This window comes from Tachyglossus aculeatus, chromosome 4 (genome assembly GCF_015852505.1).
Source record: "Tachyglossus aculeatus isolate mTacAcu1 chromosome 4, mTacAcu1.pri, whole genome shotgun sequence".
NCBI lineage: Eukaryota > Metazoa > Chordata > Mammalia > Monotremata > Tachyglossidae > Tachyglossus > Tachyglossus aculeatus.
In genome coordinates, this window is record NC_052069.1 from 113,049,721 (window position 1) to 113,074,674 (window position 24,954).

The window sequence follows — 24,954 nt, forward strand, 5'->3', positions numbered from 1 at the left end:
GATTTTTTGTTTACGTCTGTCACTCCCCTCGGGTTGTCAGCTCCTTGTGGGCAGAGAGTGTGTCTTGTGCTTCTATTGTACTTTCCTCAAAGCTTAGTACATCCATAACTATATTTATATATAATCTATATGTGGATTATAGATTATACCTTGATCTCATCCATCTCTCCGCCAACCTCTCACCCGTGTCCTGCCTCTGGCCTGGAACTCCCTCCCTCTTCATATCAGACAGACAGTTACTCTCCCTCCAAAGCTTTATTGAAGGCTCATCTCCTCCAAGAGGCCTTCCCTAAGCCATCTTTTTATTTTCTTCCTCTCCCTTCTGTGTCACCTGGCTTGCTGTCTTTATTTACCCCCCATCCCAGCCCTACAGCACTTATGAACATACCCATAATCTATCTATTTATATTAATGTCTCTCTCCTCCTCTGGACTTTAAGCTCATCATGGGCAGGGAATGTGTCTGTTGTATTATATTGTACTCTCTCAAGCATTTAGTACAATGCTCTCACTCAATAAATATGACTGATGGTTATATACACCCATAGAATGATTAGTGCATTGCACTTAGTAGAAGTAAAGTTATCCTTCAGTTCCAAGATGATGCTGCCAAAGGTGTGACTGTACTCCATGAGCATGAGGGTATTTGAAAGAGAATATCCTGTATAATTTGGCCATACAGTAGTGCACCTTTTGTGGCTCCTTGCCATTTGGATGAGCACTGCTAAGACACCAATGGTTGAGAGACCAGGTAAGCAGCATGGCCTAATGGAAAGAGCACAGACTTAGAAGTCCTGGGTTGTAATCCCAAATCTGCCACTTGTCTGCCATGAGACTTTAAGCATGTCACCTCACTTCTCTGTGCATCATTTACCATTTCTGTAAAATGGGGATTAAGACTGTGAACCCCATGGGGGACAGGGGCTGTGTCCAACCTGATTAGCTTAAATCTATCCCACATTTATGATGGTGCCTAGCATAGTAGGCACTTAACAAGTACTAATAAAATTTAAAAAAAAGGGAGTGAGGAAATGTATGTCCTACTTTCAGGAGGACGTGCATTTGGAATTCTTTTTGCAGTAATAGAATTCTTTTTTCTGTGCCTCATAATAATAATAATAATGGTAATTGTTAAGGGCTTACTATGTGTCAAGCACTGTTCTAAGCGCTGGGATAGATACAAGGTAATCAGGTTGTCCCGTGTGGGGCTTGCAATCTAAATCCCCTTTTTACAGATGAGGTAACGGAGGCATAGAGAAGTTAAGTGACTTTCCCAAAGTCACACAGCTGATAAGTGGTGGAGTTAGGATTTAAACCCGTGACCTCTGACTCCCAAACCCGGACTCTTTCCACTAAGCCATGCTGCTTGTTTCAGTTGCACTCAGTAAGTGCTCAGTAAACACTACTGTACTACTTGGGCTAGTGAAGAATCTGTGTTTTTTATGATTGGTTCTGTATGAAAATTGTGATTACTGGTGTTAACAGAACACCAGTCACGAAATTGTCACAAAGATTTTCTTCTGGCTTGTCAGTAGAAGGACTGCATTTTTGAATCTTCTCACATATTCCATTTGCCCATGCTTTTATAGGAAGTGGGAATATTTTTCAGACTGATCTCCGTTAGAATTATTTTTTTCCCCCAAGTATCATTAATTGCCTGAGTACTCACCCCCTTGAAATTTCATTCTGCTTTTGGGAAATTTGAGTTATTTTTGCTTTATTTACACCTGTTACATTTGTAAGACTAAAGGCCAAAACAGTATACATCTTATTGAATTGAATGAAACTACCTTCAGTAAGTCAGGCAATTGTATTTATTGAGTGCTTACTGTGTGAGAGCACTGTACTGAGTGCTTGGGAGAGTACAATATAACAGCATTGAAGACTATCGGATTTGCTTTGAATGATCCCTGGCCTTTTGGTTTCCAAATTACGTGACATTGCTTTCTCTTTTGTGATTTGGTTGTTGCCCTGTTGACTTATTTTCGTGGCCTCATCCTCTGAGACGTGACAGAGTTTTAATCTTTCCCCTCTACTCTTCCAAAGTGTCTGGCTGTACCAGAGTTGATCTGTCTCAGATCATTCCATTCTCGGATCTGCCAGGAGGTACAAGCTCTCTGATTGTGCTGGAGAATACCATTTCCCCGGACAGCAGCTGCTGCCAAATTCCTTCCACTTTTTTTTTTGAAGTTCCTTAATTGTTGCCGCTACTAAAATTCCTCTGTTGAGAAAACGCAGAACCCCAGGAGTCTCTCAGTAGTACATATACCCAACAGGGGTGGAGAATGTTTGAGTTCTAGTTTTAGAACTCTAAAAACAAAGCCTTTATTAAACAATATATTGGTTAGGCCCCTGCATGACTATGAAGCCACCTGTGAAAAGCCAAAGTGCTTTGTGGCAAAATTGAACACTCCAGCATCCTGATGGAGGTTTCTGAGCACTGAGAGGGTGAGGCAAGAGTGTCAATGTCTAGAGAATGATGGCCCCCTTCATTTCCTTGGAGCTGGTGCCTTCGGGTGGAAGTAGCTTGGGTTCTACGGCATTAAAATATCTACTCTTCCCATCCCTGGTTTAAAGTGTTCGTGATATAGGCTTCATTCAGTTCTCTTTGGCTTGAATAATGGTAGATCACAGGTAGGAATAGGGCCTTTTGTTGATTATCCTTGATTCTTCCCTTTCTTTCAACCCCTATGTTTTGTCTCTCACGAAACCAACATTTCCAGGACCCACCCCTCCTTTCTCCATCCAAATGACCATCACGCTAGTCCAAGCACTTTAATATCCTAATTTTCATCAGCCTCTTCACTTAGACCCCTTTTCCAGCTTCTTCCCCGTCCAATCCATACTCCACTCTGCTGCCCAGATCATTTTTCTAGACTTTCATTCAGCACCTGTATCCCCACCCCCTAAAAAATATCCAATGATTGTTCCACTGTGCATCAAGCAGGAACTCCTGACCGTCAGCTTTAAAACACTTCATTGACTCAGTTCTTCCATGACACCCTAGATGCGCTCTTCATTTCTTTCAAGCTAATGGCAGGGAATGTGTCTGTTTATTGTAATATTGTACTCTCCCAAGTGCTTAGCACAGTGCTTTGCACACTGTAAGCTCTCAGTAAATACAATTGAATGAATGAATGGACTCAATATGCCCATTCTCATTTATCCCATGGGTGACCTCTTGCTCACATCTCCCCCGCACCCACCCAATCTGGAACTCCCTCCCTTTCCATATCTGCCAACACAGTTTTCCCCATCTTTAAAGCCCTTCAGAAATCAGATCAAGAAGCCAGATTCTCCTGGGAGCAGAACTAAGGGAAATCAATTGGGGTTGGAGCGTAGTGTTGAATGTGATAGGTACTCCTGCCTGTCCTCCCAAGGCCCACTAGAAGAGCTTTGCCTGCTAATATATTTTTCTCAGCTTAAACTATCCCTAGGATGAAGGCAATTCTAGGATGCATTAATTTGGGAGTTTTCTTCTACAGAGTCATTTCTCCAAGGAAGCCACCCTCATGGTGATAGCACACTGTCTCTGGTCTGGGGTAGCCAGACCATCGGCTTGGCCATCTTGAACCCCATTGGCTGTGCATATTGCCTCAGAAGCCTCCTCTTTGGGATTTTTGAGTATGATCTTTTCCTATTTTGAGGTACTTCTTGTTTGTTAATCTGATTCTGCTGTGGTTCCTGGAACTTCCACAGGTCTCACAACTGTCTCCTGGAGGGTGTTTTTAATCCCATATTTGCTTCAGATCACATCAAACATAGGATAATAGGTCATTTTAGCCTTAGCACAATGATATATTACTAAGTGGCCCTAACTCCCTTTTCCCTAGGAAAAAAGTCTTATTATTATTATTATGGTTTTTGTTAAGCACTTACTATGTGACAAGCACTGGGTTAAATATAGGGTAATCAGGTTGGACACAGTCCCTGTCCCACATAGGGCTCACAGTCTTAATCCCTATTTTACAGATGAGATAACTGAGGCACAGAGAGGTGAAGTGACTTGCCCAGGGTCACACGGCAGACAAGTGGCAGAGCCAAGAATAAAACCCGTGACCTTCTGACTTTTAGGCCGGTGCTCTATCCACTATGCCAGGCTGCTTCTCCCTCAATTTAGATCCCTCAATTGCTTCTTCAGCTCTTCCCTTTCAGTTCAACCCTAAAGAACAACTCCCAGTAGCCCACATCCTTCATAATCTATTATTTCTTGTCTCTAAATTATTTAAAGGTTCCCCCCAGTAGAATATAAACTGCTTCAGGTCAGGGGTCATGTATACCAATATCTATTATAATCTACCAAATTCTTAGTACAGTGCTCTGCAAACCATAGGTGTTGGTTAAATGCTATTGATTGATTGGCTCAGCATTGATCTGTTTCCTCTCCACCCTTGTGGTGGAGCTTTTTGGTATGCTCAAGGATGGAAGCTGTTTTGCTGGTCTTTTCCCAAATTTTTGCAATGCTGGAATGTGCCTTCCTCACTTTTGCCCTCTTTATCTTGCAGTAGAAAGACAGAAAATTCTCTCAGCAGGAGATAACACAGCAGGCTGCCACTCTGTAACTAGCCAAAGTGATAAAAACAAGACTTAAAAGACTATGAACTTCAGCTGCAGCTGCCAAGAAAGACTCATTTCCTGACAAAGAGTTGGGCAATAATAACATCACTAAATAGGTATCATTGGATGAGCCCTGGGCAACCTAGGAAGTCAGACAAATCTTCTTTTTGCGGTGCCTTTATCCACTACCCGGAAAGCTCCTTTGTTATAGTACCTCTTCCTGCATAAATTGCCACTTGGACCCTCAGAGTGGCTGATATAATGCAAGAGGCAAGCCCTCTGGAAAATACACTTCTTAGTATAGAAGATGTTGCCTTGGCAACATCGAACTTGTTTCATTACCAGATGGCATTAGCTTGAATTTCTGATTTCCCATAGGAATTGCCAGGGGCAGTCCAATAGGGTGTCAGCCAGCATCTTGTCTCTGAGTAGAGTGGATAGTGGTTACAGGTCCTCATAATTTAGTCGATTGGTAGCGTGATGCTTTATCAAACCAATATGCCCAAATTTCAAATAGAAATTTACACAGATTCTGGCTATTTTAGGGAGCTTTTAAAAATGCAACCAAGTGGATTCCCTTCGTATTATTTTGGCAACCCTGTCAGTATTCTGTGTGGGGTAGTTGATTAGCGGTTCCCACCCCGGGCGATTGTTTATGAGTATATTCCCTGGGCACCTTGGGCTTCGAAGCCCCAAATTTCCATCATTTAGATTTAAGCGTGCGTTTATGTTAGTGTAATCTGAAAAAAAAATTAGGCTGCTCAGCTGTTGCTAGTGGGTGAATTTGCTTAATTCTGTCATGGCAGGTGGTATCATTATTATCAACATAATAATAATAATAATAATGGCATTTATTAAGTGCTTACTATGTGCAAAGCACTGTTCTAAACGCTGGGGCATTTACAAGGTGATCAGGTTGTCCCACGTGGGGCTCGCAGTCTTAATCCCCATTTTACCGATGAGGGAACTGAGGCCCAGAGAAGTGAAGTGACTTGCCCAAAGTCACACAGCTGACAAGTGGCGGAGCCGGGATTTGAACCCATGACCTCTGACTCCAAAGCCCGGGCTCTTTCCACTGAGCCACACTGCATCAAATATATGTTCATTCATTCAGCCAGTCGAATTTATTGAGCGCTTCCTGTGTGCAGAACACTGTACTAAGCTCTTGGGAGATACACTATAACAATATTGTATCATATTGAACACCCACTGTCTACACTACAGTGCACTAAGCAAGTGTGGGAAGAAGACATGATTCCTGGTCTTCTGGAGCTTTCGATCTAAACTTCTCTGACAGTTCAGTCTTCCTTAAAGTCATAAATTCTTAAGAGTCTTCCTTAAAGACCAAACTGTTGGCAAATCTTATTTTCCCAATTGCCTTCATTGTAAACCAGGGGTTTATTAGTTCCAAGACTGGAAAAAATCTTTTGACCTGGAATTAGTGATCTTCCTTCTCATTAGAAATGAAGCAACGATTCTAGTTCCCAACCTACCCCTTCCCAACCAGAGGGTGGAACTTCAACCCTGTTATATTGTACTCTCCCAAGTGTTTAGTGCAGTGCTCTGCACACAGTAAGCATTCAGTGAATTTGATTGATTGAGGGTGAAGCCCCTCACTTAGAACCCCTCGAGAATTTTACACTGCAATGTTCTGCTACTCAACCACTCTGTGCTATTTTACCAAAAAACATCTTTATATATCCAAAACTGGAACTCATGGACAAATGAGATACTGCTTCCCCCACAGTGTTATGGGCAACAAAATAGACTTTTAAAGCATCATGGAAATTTTTGAGTTTATTTTTTATTCCAAATTAAGACCGCGGTCTTCTGCTGACTGGCACTTGGCTACAGAAAAAACGTGTTTGGATATGGTTTGCATTAAAGGAAACACCGTGGGCTCAGGCAGTCTCTGTGCCAGCTTGGGATGGGATTTAAAAATCTGAATTTGCCTTATTCTGGCACGTGGTGCCACAAAAAGAGATGTGTTTCATCTCCAGGCTCACATAGTGAAAGGCAATGGATAAAAATGCTTGTATTGAGCTTTCTGAACTATAGCTCCAACATATTTTTTAGAGTGTCTGTACTGAATGAAAGGGAGATCAACAGCACTGATTTCTATCTAAATATGGTATAGTCAATCAATGGCATTTATTGAGTGCTCACTATGTGCGGAACAGGCTACTAAGTGCATGGGAGAGTACACTACAACAGAATTGGCAGACATATTCCCTGCCCATAACAACCTTTCAGTCTAGACATATAATAATAATGGTATTTGTTAAGAGTTTAATATTTGCAAAGCACTGTTCTAAGTGCTGGGGTTACATGGTGATCAGGTTGTCCCACGGGCTCACAATCTTAATCCCCATTTTACAGATGAGGTAACTGAGGCCCAGAGATGTGAAGTGACTTGCCCAGAGTCACACAGCTGACTAGTGGCAGAGCCGGGATTAGAACCCAAGACCTCTGACTCCCAAGCCCGGGCTCTTTCCACTGAGCCACGCTGCTTCTCTAAAAAGTATTAGAGTTAAAGAGTTAAGGGAGTTAAATAAAAGTATTGGAGTTAAGGGAGCTTGTATTTTAAGAGGTCAGACTTGTACCTGCAATAATCAAAGCAAGAGGACGTGTGAATGTACATGGAGGAAGAGTTGTTAGTATTATCCACTGATAATATAGTGGAAATGAGAAACAGCCTAACTAGCAAGTGATATGGGAGAAGGAAAAGGAAAATTGGGGAATGTGAGTGACAGCAAGACTTCTTGCAAAGGAATTAACTAGGAAGTTGGAGCAGATCAGTCAGTAAATTGGTGATAATTATTGAGCACCTGGGTGCAGAGCCATCAATCAATCAGTCTTATTTATCGAGTGTTTACTGTGTGCAGAGCACTGTACTTGGAAGAGTACAATATAATGGAGTTGGTAGGCAGATTCCCTGCCTGCAACAAACTTACAGTCTAGAGGGGAAGCACAGGCTATAGAGCATTGTATTAAGCACTTGGAAATGTACAATACTAAGTTTAGGTAAGAGTAGAGAGACCCAGGGAGAAACCCAGCACCACGTCATACAGCCATCCATAAGATTAGAGCAGCCTACTTCCCAAAACCAATACCGTTCACATGGAGCATGGAAGCGGCAGGAAGCCCGGTCCCCCACTACTACTTCGGCTCTACTCCTTGATGGTTTTTCCAGAGTTTCCATTCATTCAGTCATCATCAATCGTATTTATTGAGCGCTTACTATGTGCAGTCATATTTATGAAGCTCTTGCTGTGTGCGAGCACTGTACTAAGCACACGGGAAAGTACAATACAACAATAAACAGTGACAGTCCCTGCCCACGAGGAGCTCACAATCTAGAGCGGAGGAGACAGGCATCAATTCCAATAAATAAAATGACATATATACATGGGGCTGTGAGGCGGGGGAAGAGCAAAGGGAGCAAGTCAAGGCGGGAGTGGGAGATGAGGAAAAGTGGGGCTTAGCCTGGGAAAGCCTTTTGGAGGAAAGATGCCTTCAATAAAGCTTTGAAGTGGAGGAGAGTTATTATATTTAGGTAATTTCCTCAGCTAAATTTGCATCATAGCAATCCTCACCAATTTATTCACCTGGATAAATTGTCACTTGCCCAGGGTAAATAGGAAAGAGATGGGGGTTCTCTTTGTCACTGATTTGCAGAATGATCTTGCAGCTATCTCATCAGTGAGTTGTGCATAATAAAAAACCTCTTGTGATTCGTGTTAATGTTCTCTCTGTGAAACAGTCTGAGCTCTTAGAAGGATGCCACTAATGCCTTTGCTGTTTACTTGCTGCTACTTCTCCTCTGAGGCAATTTACTTTTTTCCTTGGCTACCCTGAGATCATTTTTTTTTTAAATATTTCTTTTTAGTACACAATTTAGAGAGTAATCTGGTTTACTTGAGAGGAATGAAAGAGGGAAAACCCACTTGAAAATACAGTGACTCAAGAGTATTGATATGCATTTCTGTGAATGTGACTGTTTTTCATTACCAAAAATGTACTTAAATTAGCCGTTTCCCATTTATATTTTGACTTACCACTAGATGTTGTACGTTAGCTATACTTGAAAGACTAGCTATCCTGTTTAGGCACAGATCAACTCTCATGTATTTAAATATCTGATAGCCTGCTCTGTCCAGGTGGATTTGCACACATCTATCCATTTTCTTCTGTTAGTAAAAATATGATATGATAAAAATGAAAACTTGAACAAATTGTTGTTAGGCTCAGCTAAAGTCTATTTTACTTCAACTTCTTGTGGCGCCATCTTGTCATGACAGGTTACCCTAGGAAAAGTGTTGAAAGTGATCGTTGTGATGAGAAGTCTCTTCATTGACCGAACGATAGTGAAAGGATATCATGAAAACGTATACACGGAAGATGGCAAGGTAAGGTGTTTACTCTCTCCTCCATTTGGGATCATGCAGTGGAAATGTAAGGTAAATACATTAAATTGCAACAAACTTAAGAATGGTCATTTACCTGAAATGAGCAACAGCCGGGTTCAGCTTTTATTTCTCATCCAGTGCTCACACTTCATAAGCACAAGCTTATGGGTTTTTTTTCTAAGCCTGATTTCCTTAGTTGAATTTTTAATTTATCACCTTAGATCCCAGTTGCCTCATTATACATATTCTCCGTGGAAACAGCTTCCCCTGCCCTCCCTAGTCAACCTGCATGCAAAGAACCCAGAGTTGAGCATTTCACTTTTTCCAAAACCACCAGGAAATTGGGGGTTAATTTTAACCCAACTTGATCATCTTTTCTGTGACACTCCTTAGATGTCCTTGGAAGGTGTTTGTTGACAGTAGTGGATATAGTTAGATTCATTCATTCATTCATTCATTCAATCATATTTATTGAGCGTTTACTGTGTGCAGAGCACTGTACTAAGCTCTTGGGAGGTACAAGTTGGCAACAAATAGAGACGGTCCCTACCCAACAGTGGGTTCACAGTCTAGAAGGGGGAGACAGACAACAAAACAAAACATATAAACCAAATAAAATAAATAGAATAAATATGTACAAGTAAAATATATACTGTAAATTTACACACACACACACACACACACACACACGTATATATGGAATGTCCTTGGGATGTGTTTGTTGACAATAGTATATATAGATATACACACTATAAATTTACACACACATGCACATATGTATATATGTGTTTGTGTGTATTTGTGTATATATGTATACCTTTGTGTGTATATATGTCTGCTGTGTAACCATATGCAAGTCATTTAACTTCTCTGTGCCTCAGTTACCTCATATGTAAAATGAGAATTAAGAGTGTGAGCCCCATGTGGGACATGGACTGTGTCCAACCCTGAATCTTCCCCAGTGCATAGTGCAGTGCCTGGCACATAGCAGTTGCTAAACAAATTCCATTAAAGTATATAAATATATATATATATTATATATATATATACACATATGTGTTTTAAAAAATTAACATTACCGTGGGTGATTTATTTTTATGAAACATTCGCCCATCTTGAACCCTCAATTTGTTTTAACCGCATACACTCCATATGGCTCTCTAAAAGAGCATCAGAAAGGATAATGGCTCCTGACAGACTGACTGTTTCTGGGTTTTATTGCCGAGAAACCCACCCAAACCCACCCCTCCACCTCAGTTGGTATTAAGTATTAATATCTTTCTCACGTGTCCTCTAGGGCTTCCTCCTTTTAATGAACTTTTTATTTTCATAGCAAGCTGAGCACCCAGAAACAATGATGTAATTAGGATTTGTCTTTCTTTCAAAAGGGCTAATAGCCAATACAGTACACATCAACGGGTTGTATGGTTTTCCTCATTTTGAATTCCAAGCTCCACTGTGTAAAGTAAGTTGGAGGCTCTAGCTGTTAAGTTAAGCACATAACTTGGTATCGAAAGGGGGAAGTATCAAAGAAAGGAAAAGAAAAAGAAGGGAAAATTGAAAGAGGTTGGCTGCCACAGGGAGAGATCATTCTGTTTGCACTTAATGACTTTTGAACAGAGATGTAACTAACTCTTCAGGACCGATTGTAGAGAAAGTTAGGAGGAGAATTCCTGGCAGTGTTTTTGCTCTAGCCTGTTTCGTTAATTTATCATTTTTATTTTATGTTCTCCCACCCTTTTTTTTATTTGTGAGGCTTTTTTGACCCAGGAGATATGTCTGAATTATGATCACTCATCCGTCTCCAGCATTTAATATAGTGCTCTCAACAAATGTAATCATTATAATTAATAAGTTTGTATCCCTGCAATTAAGTTTTGGATTCCTCTATCCCAGAGTGACTTGAGTCATTAATGCAGAGGTTCTGTTCTCCCCTTCCCAACTGCCCATGTTGGCCCAAATAGCAAACAGGAAGTCAGGACAAGAAATAGGAAGACTACCGTGATTCAGCCAGTCCATCATTTTAGAGAAATATTAGAATTTGGTACAGAAGCTGACTTGGGTCAGTGGAAAGAGCGCAGGCTTTGGAGTCAGAGGTCATGGGTTCAAATCCTAGCCCTGCCAATTATGAGCTGTGTGACTTTGGGCAAGTCACTTAACTTTTCTGTGCCTCAGTTACCTCATCTGAAAAATGGGGATTGAGTCTGTGAGCCCCCTGTGGGACAACCTGATCACCTTGTAACCTCCCCAGCGCTTAGAACAGTGCCTGGCATGTAGTAAGCGCTTAATAAATGCCATTATTATTATTAGTTGCCTACCTGCTCAAGAACGATATTGAGGTCTATTTTATTAATCCCCCTCTTCAACGGCCCTTTTAAAACCAGTCACCAAATCCAAGATGTGCATGAAAATAGCCTCTAGCAGAAGCTATTAGTTATCCCTGTTTTGGTTACGTACCCATCGTATATGTATAATGGAGCTAAATCAATGTATTTAAGGGTCTGGCGCATTACAGATAAAGCATAACATTTTAAACAAGATGCTTTGAGTTGAGAAGATGAGCTGCATGGATCAATAGTTGCTTGAATAATCAATTCCTTGTTTAAAAGACCAGAGGCTATATTTGGCCAATTTTATGCCTGTCCAACTGTAGTTGTTGAATTAAGAGTCCCGCCAGGAAAGGGTAGAGAGCCACGGCACCTTTGCCATGCTGAAGGGGATTTGGACTCTTGATTGTGCTGCAGTTGACTCTGCTTCTTCTTAAACCGACATAACCACTGCACACGACTACTGGAGCTAATATGGAAACTTGGTGCCACCCCAATTTCCAGCCCCAACTAGGCCATAAGCTCATTATGGGCAAAGACTGCATCTGTTCCTTGTTGAATTATACTCTCCCAAGCGCTTAGTAGAGTGCTCTGCATACAGTAAGCACTCAATAAATACAGTTGAATGAATGAATGACGTATTCATTTCAGTCGGAATCTAAAAGCACTAAATAATCACCAGCTCCGTCCAGACTGTTGAAAAACTAACCATGCCTCTTCTCTCCAGATTCCCGAAAGGGTTTTCAATAACCAAGCATTCCACTGTTAAAAAGAAAAAATGCAGTGGAGTTGCTTTTGGCTTGCTGACCCGTTTTCCTGTAGGTGTAAAGATTCCGAAGAACTCTGACTTCACGTGCATACAGTAGGCGTAGAATTGAAAGTTGAATATCCGGACCTATTTTTAATTTGCCATCTTTTAGATTTAAATACAAGCGACCAGCATTCCCTAACAAAAATCAGTTAATGGTACTGCTAGAGCTTCATTAATTACCCGTATCAATAAGAAAAGGTAGCTTTTAGCCTTCTAGCTTGAGAGGAAAAGAAATGGAAGTTTTCAAAGGGAACCTTCAAAGACAGCTAGAATGATCTCTAGGGTAAATTCTGATCCCTGCATTCTTCCCACTTCAAAGTTGTGTGCGTGCATGTGTGTGTGTGTGTGTGTCTTTGGGTCATGAGGGAAGGGGAGACTTGAATCTGATTTCTCTAATAAGTGTTGGCACCAGACCTGTTTGATATTAGATTCAGGGAACATTTTGATTTGTTATCGCCTTTGAAATCGTTCAGACGACCTTCAGAAAATGGCCTCTTATTACTGATGCTGGGGTGGATGAGTGAGGGGGAGACAGGACTTGGGGGAGGAGGGGGGACCCAGGTTAATTCACATGCAGAGGATGCCCTGAAATTGTGCTTTCAGCAGTTTTTTTAGTTACAAATGTGTCTCTTGATTGAAAGTGAAAAGTTGAAGAATAATAGACCCGTAACAACGCATTCTTTAGTACTACCTCTGCCACCTTTTGATTTTCGCAGCAGAGGGTGGGCAGGCATTTAAGATGGCTGGATATCGGTTTCTTATTTTTAAACTTGGCTAACCGCAGAGCGCCAAGACATATATTACCCTTGCCGTGTTTCAGCGGTCGTGCTAAACAAGCTTGTGTTACCTGTTGGTTTCTTCCCAAGGTAATGTTTGTAAATTAAGGAGGTTAGAAGTTGGAATCTCATTGAAGGAGATGTTGTGCTTCTCCTAGCAAACCTCTCATTCTATTCCATGTCTATTTGAAATGATACAGACTTATTTTTGATTGCAAAAAAGGACCTGAAATAATATTTTGCTGCCAAATTTGCTGTTTGTAGAACTGGAATTCCTTAAGCATACCTTGAAATAAAAGAGTGCTCTTTTTGTGAAGAAACACAATTAGGATTGAAAGCTTTAGAAGATTGTATATTGTTACTCTGCTTTCCACATTGCCTTTTCTAGGATTTCATTTTGTTATAATTTCTCCCTATTTCTGTATATTTGACGAGTCAACATTATCTGGTTGTCGATAGTTTTACAAATTTTCTTGTTTGTAAATGACCCCTGGAGTTGAGAAGAAAGTCACAGAATTGTAATATTGAAAAGAAGTTCAAGAACCATATAGATTCATTTTGTGCTTTGCTTCTTCCTTGTCTTTATGGCCTACACTTTTATCATGGAAGTAGTTTATATTGGGTGTGGTTTGTAATAGTAGTAATAATTGTGGCATTTATTAAATAATAATAATAATAATGGCATTTATTAAGCGCTTACTATGTGCAAAGCACTGTTCTAAGCTCTGGGGAGGTTATAAGGTGATCAGGTTGTCCCACGTGGGGCTCACAGCCTTAATCCCCATTTTACAGATGAGGTAACTGAGGCTCAGAGAAGTTAAGTGACTTGCCCAAAGTCACACAGCTGACAAGTGGCAGAGCTGGGATTTGAACCCATGACCTCTGACTCCAAAGCCCGTGCCCGTTTGAGCCACGCTGCTTCTCTAGAATTAGAATGTGGAATTAAATACATTCTATGTTCCAAGTACGGTACTAAATGCTAGAGTAGATTAATTCAGACCCAATCCCAGACCCATGTGAGGCTTACAGTCTAAGCAGGAGGGAGAACAGGTATTGAACCCCCATTATATAGCTGAGGAAACTGAGGCTCAGAGAAGTTAAGTGATTTGCCCAAGGTCACCCAGCAGGTAAATTGCAGAGTCAGGATTGGAATCCAGGTCCTCTTTCCATTAGGCCTCCCTTCTTCTCACCCTGCTTTGCCTTCACAAAACTATGTTGGTTGCCCTCTAGTATTTTATGCTCTTTTAGAAGGTTTCATGATCATTGTCCAATGAATCCGATTCTAGTATTTTTCTTCACCAAACAGCCAGAGTTTCAGTCTTGACTGATTCTGTTTACAGATAAGGCGCATTTGAAACAATTAATGAACTCTTGTATTACATTAATTTGCTTAAAGCAAACTTCACACATGCTCCAAAACATTTTGGTGTTTAAAAAAGACTCAATCCGGCTTCAGCTTCCAGAATTCTGTGGGTGTATCAGAAATGGGCTTAGAACAGTGCTTTGCACATAGTAAGCCCTTAATAAATGCCATTAAAAAAATGGGCTCCTAAAGTTGCAGGTTTAACCATTGCTCACCAAACTTGGCTTTCTATTTTCAAATCTTTCTAAGGCCTTAAGTGTGCTGAGCACCTTTGAGGATGTTGCTCAGAACCTTTTTTTAAAAATGGTATTTGTTAAGTTCTTACTCTGTGACGGGCACAGTAATAAGTTTTGGGGTAGATAGAAAATAATCAGGTTGGATACAGTCCATGTCCCACGTGGGGCTCACAGCTTCACTCCCTATTTTACAGATAAGAGTCACGGTGAAGTTAAGTGACTTGCCCAATGTCACTAATTAATAATAATAATAATAATTGTGGTATTTGTTAAGTGCTTACCATATGCCAATCACTCTTCTAAGCACTGGGGTAGATACAAGGTAATCAGGGTGGACACAGTCCCTGTCCCACATGGGACTCACAGTGTTGATCCCCATTTTACAGATGCGGTAACTGAGGCCCAGAGAAGTGAAGTTTCCCAAGATCACACGGCAAACAAGTGACTGCACTGGAATTAGAACACACATCCTCCGAGTCCCAGGCCCGTGGTCTTTCCACTGGACCATGTTGCTTTTCAATATCGGCTAAAGATTTCCTGGACTCGGCGCCAAAAAACATAATTTCTGAAACCCTAGGGCCGGCAAAAATTCAGTGATCGTGCCCTTCCAGTAGACAGACTGGAGCTGATAAACATGGGTCAGCACAATCTCCCCTCAAATGGATTTCAGAAATCTCGTTGGCTCTGAAGGGGAACACCCACTCCATAACCCTTAATAGGATGGTTTCCTTTGGCATAACTCTCTAAAATGTCCAACCGAAACTCCTGCCTTGGATTCATTACAAAATAAGGAAAACACATGGTGATTCAATACCCTTTTTATCCAGAGGCACCAGGCAACAGTCCTTATTGAATAAACTTCCTCCCCAGATGCCATCCATAATTCACTTGGGTGTTGAATTATATATTTAGGAGGAACATCATAAAGTTGAGTGGGCATGGTTTGTTCTGCGAATCCTCAATTAATCTAGGAAATCCCCCTCCTAAGTATTCCACAGAGTATTCCTCGGTAGCATTTGTAATTAAAAATAATTCGCCGTTTTGGAAAGGAAGGTTTTGGAAAGTGCCTATATTGCATAAAAAGCAGCAGTCCCAATGGTCAGGGTGTTTAGCTCCCTGACTTTTCACTAGCCACTCAGTTGTGATATTGAGATGCAGGAAGGAGTTAAATGGCTTTCCAAGGAAGAAGCGGTGCAATGTAGAGAGGTCTTAAAATGGAAAGTGTTAATTTGGTTTCCAGGTTCAAACCTCGATTTCACTTTTTAAAATCAGGCACAAAATCTCGACGTGTGTGTGTGGTTTTTTTTTTTTGTGTGTGTGTGTGTGTGTGTCTTCTTGGCAGCAATTTCAGTAAAGCAGAAAGATGCTAAAAGCCATTCTTATTCCTCCTGCCAACTCTGAAGTATCTTTATGACCTGCATGGTGCAAGCAGATTCTAATCAAAACTTTTGCATCAAAAAAGCTTCTGTTCTAGTGATAACTTTTATTTTATAACATCTGCACCTTAAATCCATAGGATCCTAAGGTCCTAAAATCTCAACAACTCCTCAAGATTAAGGTTGATGAGCCCTGTTTACACAGGTGATTAAATGGAGATGCATACTTAATTTTATTCAACATGGTGAGACTGGCATTTGCATCATCATTATTATCATCTTCAAACTTTTATGTGTTGAACACTTGCCTTTGGGCTGTGAGAATGTTAGGATTTTATGATCTAAAAAATGGAAAAAATTATATCAAATGAAAAATTAACTTCACAAACTGAAGGAAATTGTGGTATTTGTGAACCACATAGTAAGTGCTAAGAACTGTTGTGGAAATAAAATAAGCAGGTCAGACTCAGTCTGTGTCCCACATGTGGCTCATAAGTAAGTTGGAGGGAGAATGGATATTTAATCCTTATTTTCAAACATGCCCATACATCCCTTATCTTAAAAAAAAAGCCCTCTCTTGAGGTAGCAGTCTCCAATTATCACCCCATCTCTTTCCTATCTAATCTAGAGAGTTGTTTACAACCACTGCCTCCACTTCCTCTCCTCTAATTATCTCAGGGATCATGCTGCTAATTCTGTTGTATTGTACTCTCCCAAGTACTTGTACAGTGCCCTGCACCTGGTAAATGCTCAGTAACTACCATCGATTGATTTTCCACCCCTTGTAATCTGGCTTCTGCCCTCTCTAAGGTCACCAATGACCTACTGGCCAAATCCAATGGATACTCTTCCATTCTAATTCATTCATTCATTCAGTCGTATTTATTGAGTGCTTACTGCATGCAGAGCACTGTACTAAGCACTTGGGAAGTACAAGTCAGCAGCATATAGAGACGGTCCCTACCCAACAACGGGCTTGCAGTCTAGAAGGGGGAGACAGACAACAAAACAAAACATTTAGACAGGTGTCAAAATCATCAGAACAAATAGAAATAAAGCTATATGAATATCATTAACAAAATAAATAGAATAGTAAATATGTACAAGTAAAATAAATAGAATAATAAATCTGTACAAATATATACATGTGCTGTGGGGAGGGGAAGGAGGTAGGGCAGGGGGGATGGGGAGGAGGAGGGGAAAAAGGGGGCTCAGTCTGGGAAGGCCTTCTGGAGGAGGTGAGCTCTCAGTAGGGCTTTGAAGGGAGGAAGAGAGCTAGCTTGGCAGTTGTGTGGAGGGAGGGCATTCCAGGCCTGGGGAGGACATGGGCTGGGGGTTGACAGTGGGACAGGCGAGAACGAGGTACAGTGAGGAGGTTAGCAGCAGAGGAGCAGAAGGTGCGGGCTGGGCTGGAGAAGGAGAGAAGGGAGGTGAGGTAGGAGGGGGCGAAGTGATGGAGAGCCTTGAAGCCGAGAGTGAGGAGTTTTTGCTTGATTCATAGGTGGACAGGCAGCCACTGGAGATTTTTGAGGAGGGGAGTAACAAGTAACATGCCCAGAGTGTTTCTGCACAAAAATGATCCGGGCAGCAGAGTGAAGTATAGACTGAAGTGGGGAGAAACAGGAGGATGGGAGATCAGAGAGGAGGCTGATGCAGTAATCCAGTCGTGATAGGATGAGAGATTGAACCAGCAAGGTAGCGGTTTGGATGGAGAGGAAAGGGCGGATCTTGGCGATGTTGTGGAGGTGAGACCGGCAGGTTTTGGTGACGGATTGGATGTGTGGGGTGAACGAGAGAGTGGAGTCGAGGATGACACCAAGTTTGCGGGCTTGTGAGATGGGAAGGATGGTAGTGCCGTCTACAGTGACGGGAAAGTCAGGGAGAGGGCAGGGTTTGGGAGGGAAGATAAGGAGTTGAGTCTTTTGACATATTGAGTTTTAGACGACGGGCAGACATCCAAATGGAGATGTCCTGGTCTAATCTCACTAGGCCTCTAGGCTGCCTTTGACACTGAGGACCACCCCCTTCTCCTGGAAACATTATCCATCCTTGACTTCACTGGTACTGTTTTCTGGCTCCAATGTCTCTCTCTCGGTATCTTTTGCAGGCTTCTCCTCAGCCTCCCACCCTCTGACAGTAGGGGTTTCTCAAAGTTCAGTTCTGGATCCCCTTGTATTCTCCATCTACACCCACTCCCATGATTTCAACTACCATTTTTATGAGGATGATTCCTAAATTTACAGCTCCAGTCCTGACCTCTCTCTTTCTCTGAAGTCTCATATTTCCTCCTGCCTTCAGGATATCTCTACCTGGATGTCCTGCCAATACCTTAAACTAAACATATCCAAAACAGAATCTCCACCTTCAGATCGTTCAGCAGATGAGTGAGAGATCCAGGATTCGAACCCAAGTGTCCTGACCCCCAGGGGAACTTTTCTTGGGCATGCCACTTGGTTCAGAAACCCAGCCAGGCCTCCTAAATGGATCAGCAGCATGACTTAGCGGGTAGAGCGCAGGGCTGGGAGTCAGAAGGCCCTGGGTTCTAATCTCGGCTCCGCCACTTGTTTGCTGTGTAAGCTTGGGCAAGTCCCCTTAACTTCTGTGCCTCAGTTACCTCATCTGTAAAATGAGGATTAAGATTGTGAGCCCTGTGTGGGAAAGGGATTCTTTCCAATGCCTGTATCTACCCCAGTGTTTAGTACTGGGGTATGTGCTTGACACATCATAAGTGCTTAACAAATACCATGGAAAAAAAAACAGACCTTTAAAGCCCAACAATCTTAACCAGTCAGTCAGTGATATTTGTAGCAGGTAGTAACGTGTGCCATGGCCCCAACTTTGACTGCTCATGTACAGTGTTCAGCACTTGTTACAGTGCTTGGCACATAGTAAGCGCTTAACAAATAGCACAATCATTATTTTTATCATTATTACTTTCCAGCCTGGAACCTGAGGGTTGGAAGACCTTCATGATGTTCAGGATGGTGGGAAGAAGGCCTTCTGTCTTTCGTCTTAGAGAAGCAACGTGGCTTAGTGGAAAGAGCACAGGCTTGGGGGTCAGAGGATGTGGGTTCTAATCCCAGCTCTGCCCACTTCTGCTGTGTGACCTTGGAAAAGCAATTTAACTTCTCTGTGCCTCAGTTGCCTCATCTGTAAAATGGGGATTAAGACTGTGAGCCCCATGTGGGACAACTTGATTATCTTGTATCTACCCCAGTGCTTAGAACAGTGGTTGGCACAGAGTAAGTGCTTAACAAATACCATTATTATTATTATTATTATCTTCTTGGACTTCCGCGGGGGCCAGAACTAATTTCCACAGAGCTGTGTGGGCTGGCTATAGAAGAGGGAGGGGTCCTGGTCCCTAAAACACTGATGGCAAGGGGATTCATGGATCCATGGATTCATTCATCCTGCAGCTTCTGCCATTGCTCTGCTCCTACCAGGCACCGAGCTTCCTCCTGCTATAATGATGGGGTGGATGGAGGGAGGACTCCCTTAACATTCCCCTTGATCATCAAAGCGGCGACAGGACTCAGCCTCTGCCTGCCTTCTGCTCCCCAAAACAGTCGGGCAGAACGAGGGAAAGATGCAAACCAGAGTTTACGAAGAATTCTATCTTTCTATAAAATACCCAATGCCAGTCAAGAGTAACATATTCTTCCAAGGGTTTTTGTTGCAGGAGGCAACGTTTGGGTGGTGTGTCCTGAAAATGTGCAGGCATCTCTGGAGCTTGACAACTAAAATTACACTGTCCTTCCCGTATTTTTAGCAAATGCTGCCCACCTGGTATCTTCTTTATCTCCCGTGGGTGCCAGAATCAATACCACAAAATGAGAATTTAAAAGGTTTTGTCAAATGCTTCCACCTTGACCACTGGTCTACCCCCAACTACTGGTTTCAAAAGGCTCATTGACTAGGGGTTTCAAATTGCTGTAATCTTCAACTCATTTATTAAAGCAGATTTTTAGCACTCATGGGATCCCTTGGTAGTTACCTCGTTTAATCTGAAATTTCCCCAAGCTCTTCCCTGACATTAGTATTGTTGGATGTTTTTTCTGCCTTTATTTGTTTCCCAGCTCTTTAACTGGAAGCAATGAGGAGGCATTGATTTGGTACATCATGTCAGCTCATAAAATCCAAATACCTTTTGTTAGAACAATCTCACTGAAGTCCTTTGTAAATCTTGGGCTATTGGTTGTGTGTGGGCAATGACTATATCTTGTTGTTATAAAGAAGCCCTTTTTAGGAAAAAAGTTGTGATTTATGAGGTGGTTATCTCACCCTTTACCTTAAACTAGGGTGTTTATTTCCGATTGTAGGTTTTCTGTTATTGTTATTCCTGTTATTATTTCCAACTCATCACAGTTATAGTGTTTTTAGCAGTAAAAGTCACCCTGGATGATGACTGTAATGTTTTTCTTTGCTTTATTTTTCTAGCTTGATATATGGTCCAAATCCAACTATCAAGTCTTTCAAAAGGTAAGTTGCATTTTCCTTTTTGCTCAGAAACTACTAAAGAAATATGGATGTACCACTTCTGGAATTTGGGATCCCAAAACATAAGCATCTCGGGGAAAGTAGTGACTAGCAATTTGGCCAGTTTCTTAGTCCAAGAGATTAAAGGAAATACTAACTTCTTCTTTTGAAGAGGAAGACTTGATCAAATTTCTCATGCCTACCTGTTCATATTCTGAAGTGAACATGATAGCTGTCACCCTCTAGTATAACTTATGAAATTGAGTTCCTCCCGAGCTCTCTCCCCCCACCAAAAAAAAATAAAGTGTTTAGAATTTGGAATTGAAAGAATTGTAAGTGGTCAATTTTTCTAGTAATTTATACAAAAATATTCATGCTTCAGAGATGATATGTAACCATCATCAGTGCCCAAAGTTCTAGGTACCAGATGGAACGTTCGCCCAACATTGCTCCCGGCTTTTTAGATGTTTAAAGGAATGAAACATTCTTTAGTACGATGAGCTCTGCATTAAATTTTGCATTCTTATACGGTTGGCCGAAAGTGTCAGAGAAATTCCCGGGTTTGGTTGTCACAAGCTCAAACACAGATGTGCATTTTAGGTATCCTCTGACATATTAGAAGACATCAAATGGAGAATTCTGCTCGTTTTCTGTGATTTACTTTGGAAGACTATAAAGACTATAAACGGCAAAATGGTCTCTCTCCTTAACCTCTCCTTATATGTTGCCAACTTGTACTTCCCAAGTGCTTAGTACAGTGCTCTGCACAATAAGCGCTCAGTAAATACGAGTGAATGAATGAGTGAACCTGTATCTAGTCATCTTTAAAACCTTCATGTTGTAGCTACTTATGAACACACTTGTGGCTTAGAGAAGCAGCATGGCATAGTGGATAAAGCATGGGCCTGGGAGTAAGAAGGTTATGGGTTCTAATCCTGGCTCCCCCACTTGTCTGCTGTGTGAACTTGGGCAAGTCACCGAACTTCTCTGTGCCTCAGTTACCTCATCTGTAAAATGGGGAGTGAGAATGTGAGCCCCACATGGGACAGGGACTGCGTCCAACCCGATTAGCTTGTATCCACCCGGGCTCTTAGTACAGTAAATGGTACATAGTAAGCGCTTAATAAATACCACAATTATTTTTATTATTATTATTACAAAAGGTGGGTGGTGATCATTTAGGGGAACTGTCACTGTGACCCCGTGACATTCCTAATGAAACATTGGTCATTTTTCCACGTTACCTTGTTATTAGGAGACACGCGTTGAAAGGAACATCACTGCTTTTACATAATGTTTTTCAAAATTTTCTGTTCTGCTTTAAGAATTTTGGAAAAAAGTTAAAGTTGTAAAATATGGAAAAGCACATTTGGATAAATAGTGCAAGATATTTATAATAATAATAATAATGGCATTTGTTAAGTGCTTAATATGTGCAAAGCACTGTTCCAAGCGCTGGGGGCGGGATACACGGTGATCAGGTTGTCCCACGTGGGGCTCACAGTCTCCATTCCCATTTTATGGATGAGGTAACTGAGGCTCAGAGAAGTTAAATGACTTGCCCAAGGTCACACAGCAGACATGTGGCAGAGCCAGGATTAGTACCCATGACCTCTAACTCCCAAGCCCATGCTCTTTCCACAGAGCCATGCTGCTTCTCTATGTCACCTTGCATAAAAGTAATGTACCAAAGAACTGCACCTCAAACCAATGCATGTTTAAATCAGTCAACTATATTTATTGAGCACTTATTTTGTTCAGAGTACTGTGTTAAGCACTTGGGGACATCCAGTACAATAGGAGTTTGACTCCAGTTGCAGGATTTGGAATCCCTTATCATTTCCTTTTGGGATATTTGTAATATGAGCCAAAGACACCCAAAGAATATAAAGTAGGGAGTGGAAAGGAAAGGTGCTCACAAGCAACGGACCTCTCCCAAATTTGGGTCCGAACAATAGTACTGAACTCCCTCTATGGATTGAATATCAATCGATCAATCGGCTATATTTATTGAGCACTTACTATGTGCAGAGCATCGTACTGAGCTCTTGGGAGAGCACAGTAAAACATAATTAGAAGACACATTCTCCATCCAGAAAGAGCTTACAGTCTAGAGGGGGAGACAAACATTAATATGCATAAAGTAATTTATAATATATAATTTAAAGATGTGAACATAAGTGCTGTGGGGCGAATATCAGATGTTCAAAGGTCGCAGATCAAAGTGCATATATGACACAGAAGGGAGAGCCTTCTAGACGGTGAGCCCGCTGTTGGGTAGGGACCGTCTCTATATGTTGCCAACTTGTACTTCCCAAGCGCTTAGTACAGCGCTCTGCACACAGTAAGCGCTCAATAAATACGATTGAAGGAATGAATGGATGAGAGAGAGCCGGGAAAAAGAGGGCTTAACTGGGCAAGGCCTCATGGAGGAGATGTGACCTGGATAAGGCTTTGAATGTTGGGAAAGCGCTGGTCTGGCATGTATGTGGAGGGAGGGAGTTCCAGGCTAGGGGGAGGACATGGGAAACGGGTTGCGGGAAGATAGATGAGATCGGGGCACGGTGAATAAGCTGGCGATAGAGGACCGGAATTTTCCGGCTGAGCTGTAGTAGGAGATCTCTGAGGTAGGATGGGAAAAGCTGTTCTAGTACTTTAAAGCCAACGGTAAGGAGTCTGTGTTTGATACAGAAGGGGATGGGCAGCCATTGGCATTGTCAGGAAATGGGGAAGCGTGAACTGAAAGTTGTTGCTGATAAAGTTGATAAAAAGTAACACTCACACAAACTGAAAGGGCAGTGGTAGTGGCTGTGTCTGAGTAGTACTGAAGCCAGCTACCCTTGAAATCCATTTCTTTTCTCTTGAGACAGGTGAGAATTATCAGATTAAAGAATCCTCTTCACTCCTCTGGTGAAATATTTTCTTTGCTCTGCCAGAAAAGAGTAGAATGGAAAGTGATGTCTTGGAGATTTAACCTTAATAATCCTTTATCGATAAAGCTTTGAACTAATTATTGCAATGGAAAGGGTTTGGGATTTTGCAATTAAGTGCATTTTCACATAATTTCATACGTTCCTTCTTAAGCTGTCAGAAGAAGAGATAATGAAAAGTAACGGGAGAACCCCCAAAATACCCCTATTAAATAGTTTTCAGCTCAGTCAATGTAGTTAGTTTGTGTGTTGGTTGGAAATGTGATTTCTCATTTTTGGCTGTTCGAGATGAGAGGCATACCCAACACCCCAGCTCGTGAAATCAGGCTACCCATTTAAAGCCAGAAAAACTCCGAGTCGAGGCCCTATTATGGACTCTGACTATATCGTACAGTATGGATATGCGAATGATCACAATCCAGAGGTTTATTCCCTGGGATCTGTGCAGATTTGTTCCCTTCAAGGTGTTTTCTTACACTTTCCCCAATTGTCAATACTTTTCAAGAGAGATGCTACATAGAGCAGTTCCCTGAGAATACTACAATGTATTACTCTGTAACAAAGTTCTCACCTGTATTCGGCCCAGGACCCTTATTTCTTCTTAACACAAAATGCATTTGGAGTTTACGATGGTGTGGAGAAGGCTACTTGGTAAGAGGCATGAAGTAATTAGGACCGTATGGTGCTCAAATTTCCTAACAGGTGTGTGGTGTGGTGCAGTTCATCTTTGCCTTTCCACTCCTTTTGCTTGGAATAACTGTCTAGCAGCTGCTGCTAGCGTAATATAATTGGAGAGAGCTTCCTTTTGCATTGCCACAGTGCTATAGCTCAAAAGGCTCCTTTCCTTTGGCATTCATCATGGGGTTGCAATTACTGTAGTGTGTGTTTTTTTGCTGCCAACAAACAGCAGCAGTGGCCACCCCAGAGAGAGCTGCAGCATTTTAGGAGGTCAGATGGACCTTGGAGGTCTCACCCCTGAATGTAGCAGTGGAGGACGGGAGTGGCTGCTTGGAAGAGCTGTATCAGGTCCTCAGCAACTTCATCAATCCATCAGTGGCATTTATTGAGCACTTACTGTGTGCAGAGCAGTGTACTGAGTGCTTGGGAGAGTACAATATAACAGAGTTGGTCAACAGTTTCCCTGCCCACAGTGAGCTTACTATCCTCTCTGGAGTTATGGGAGCATGTTATTATTATGTATTATTATAATGGATGTATTATTATGGTACTTGTTAAAGCACTTACTCTGTACCAAGCGCTGTTCAAAGCAGTGGGGTAGATACAAGTTAATCGATTTGGACATAGTCCCCGTCCCCCATGGGGCTCACAGCCTTAATCCCCATTTTACAGATGAAATAACTGAAGCCCGAAGAAGTGAAGTGACTTGCCCAAGGTCATCACCCAGCAGATATGTGGCAGAGATGGAATTAGAACCCAGGTCCTTCTGACTCTCAGACCTGTGCTGTATCCACAATGCCACGTTGCTTTTCATGTGCACACATCAGCATCTCTCAGGGCCCGTGGCTCGACTCTGAAGTCAGGTCCAGGAATCTGTGATACCTAAGATCCCCAGGCCAAACGGAAGATGCAACCTTATCTGCAGTGTGACCTCAGGCAAGACATTTAACTTCTCTGGGCCTCAGTTACCTCATCTGTAAAATGGAGAGTAAGACTGTGATCCCTATGTGGGA

General features: G+C 41.9%; 1 protein-coding gene across 1 annotated transcript in view; it reads left to right on the forward strand.

Annotated features, from left to right (window-relative positions):
- Window positions 1-24,954, forward strand: part of MED27 (mediator complex subunit 27) — a 215,217-nt gene that overhangs the window by 166,327 nt on the left and 23,936 nt on the right. Inside the window, exons 5-6 of the mRNA XM_038745615.1 lie at window positions 8,858-8,965; window positions 20,295-20,336. Coding sequence (XP_038601543.1) covers window positions 8,858-8,965; window positions 20,295-20,336 — 150 coding nt within the window. The remainder of the gene's footprint in view (window positions 1-8,857; window positions 8,966-20,294; window positions 20,337-24,954) is intronic.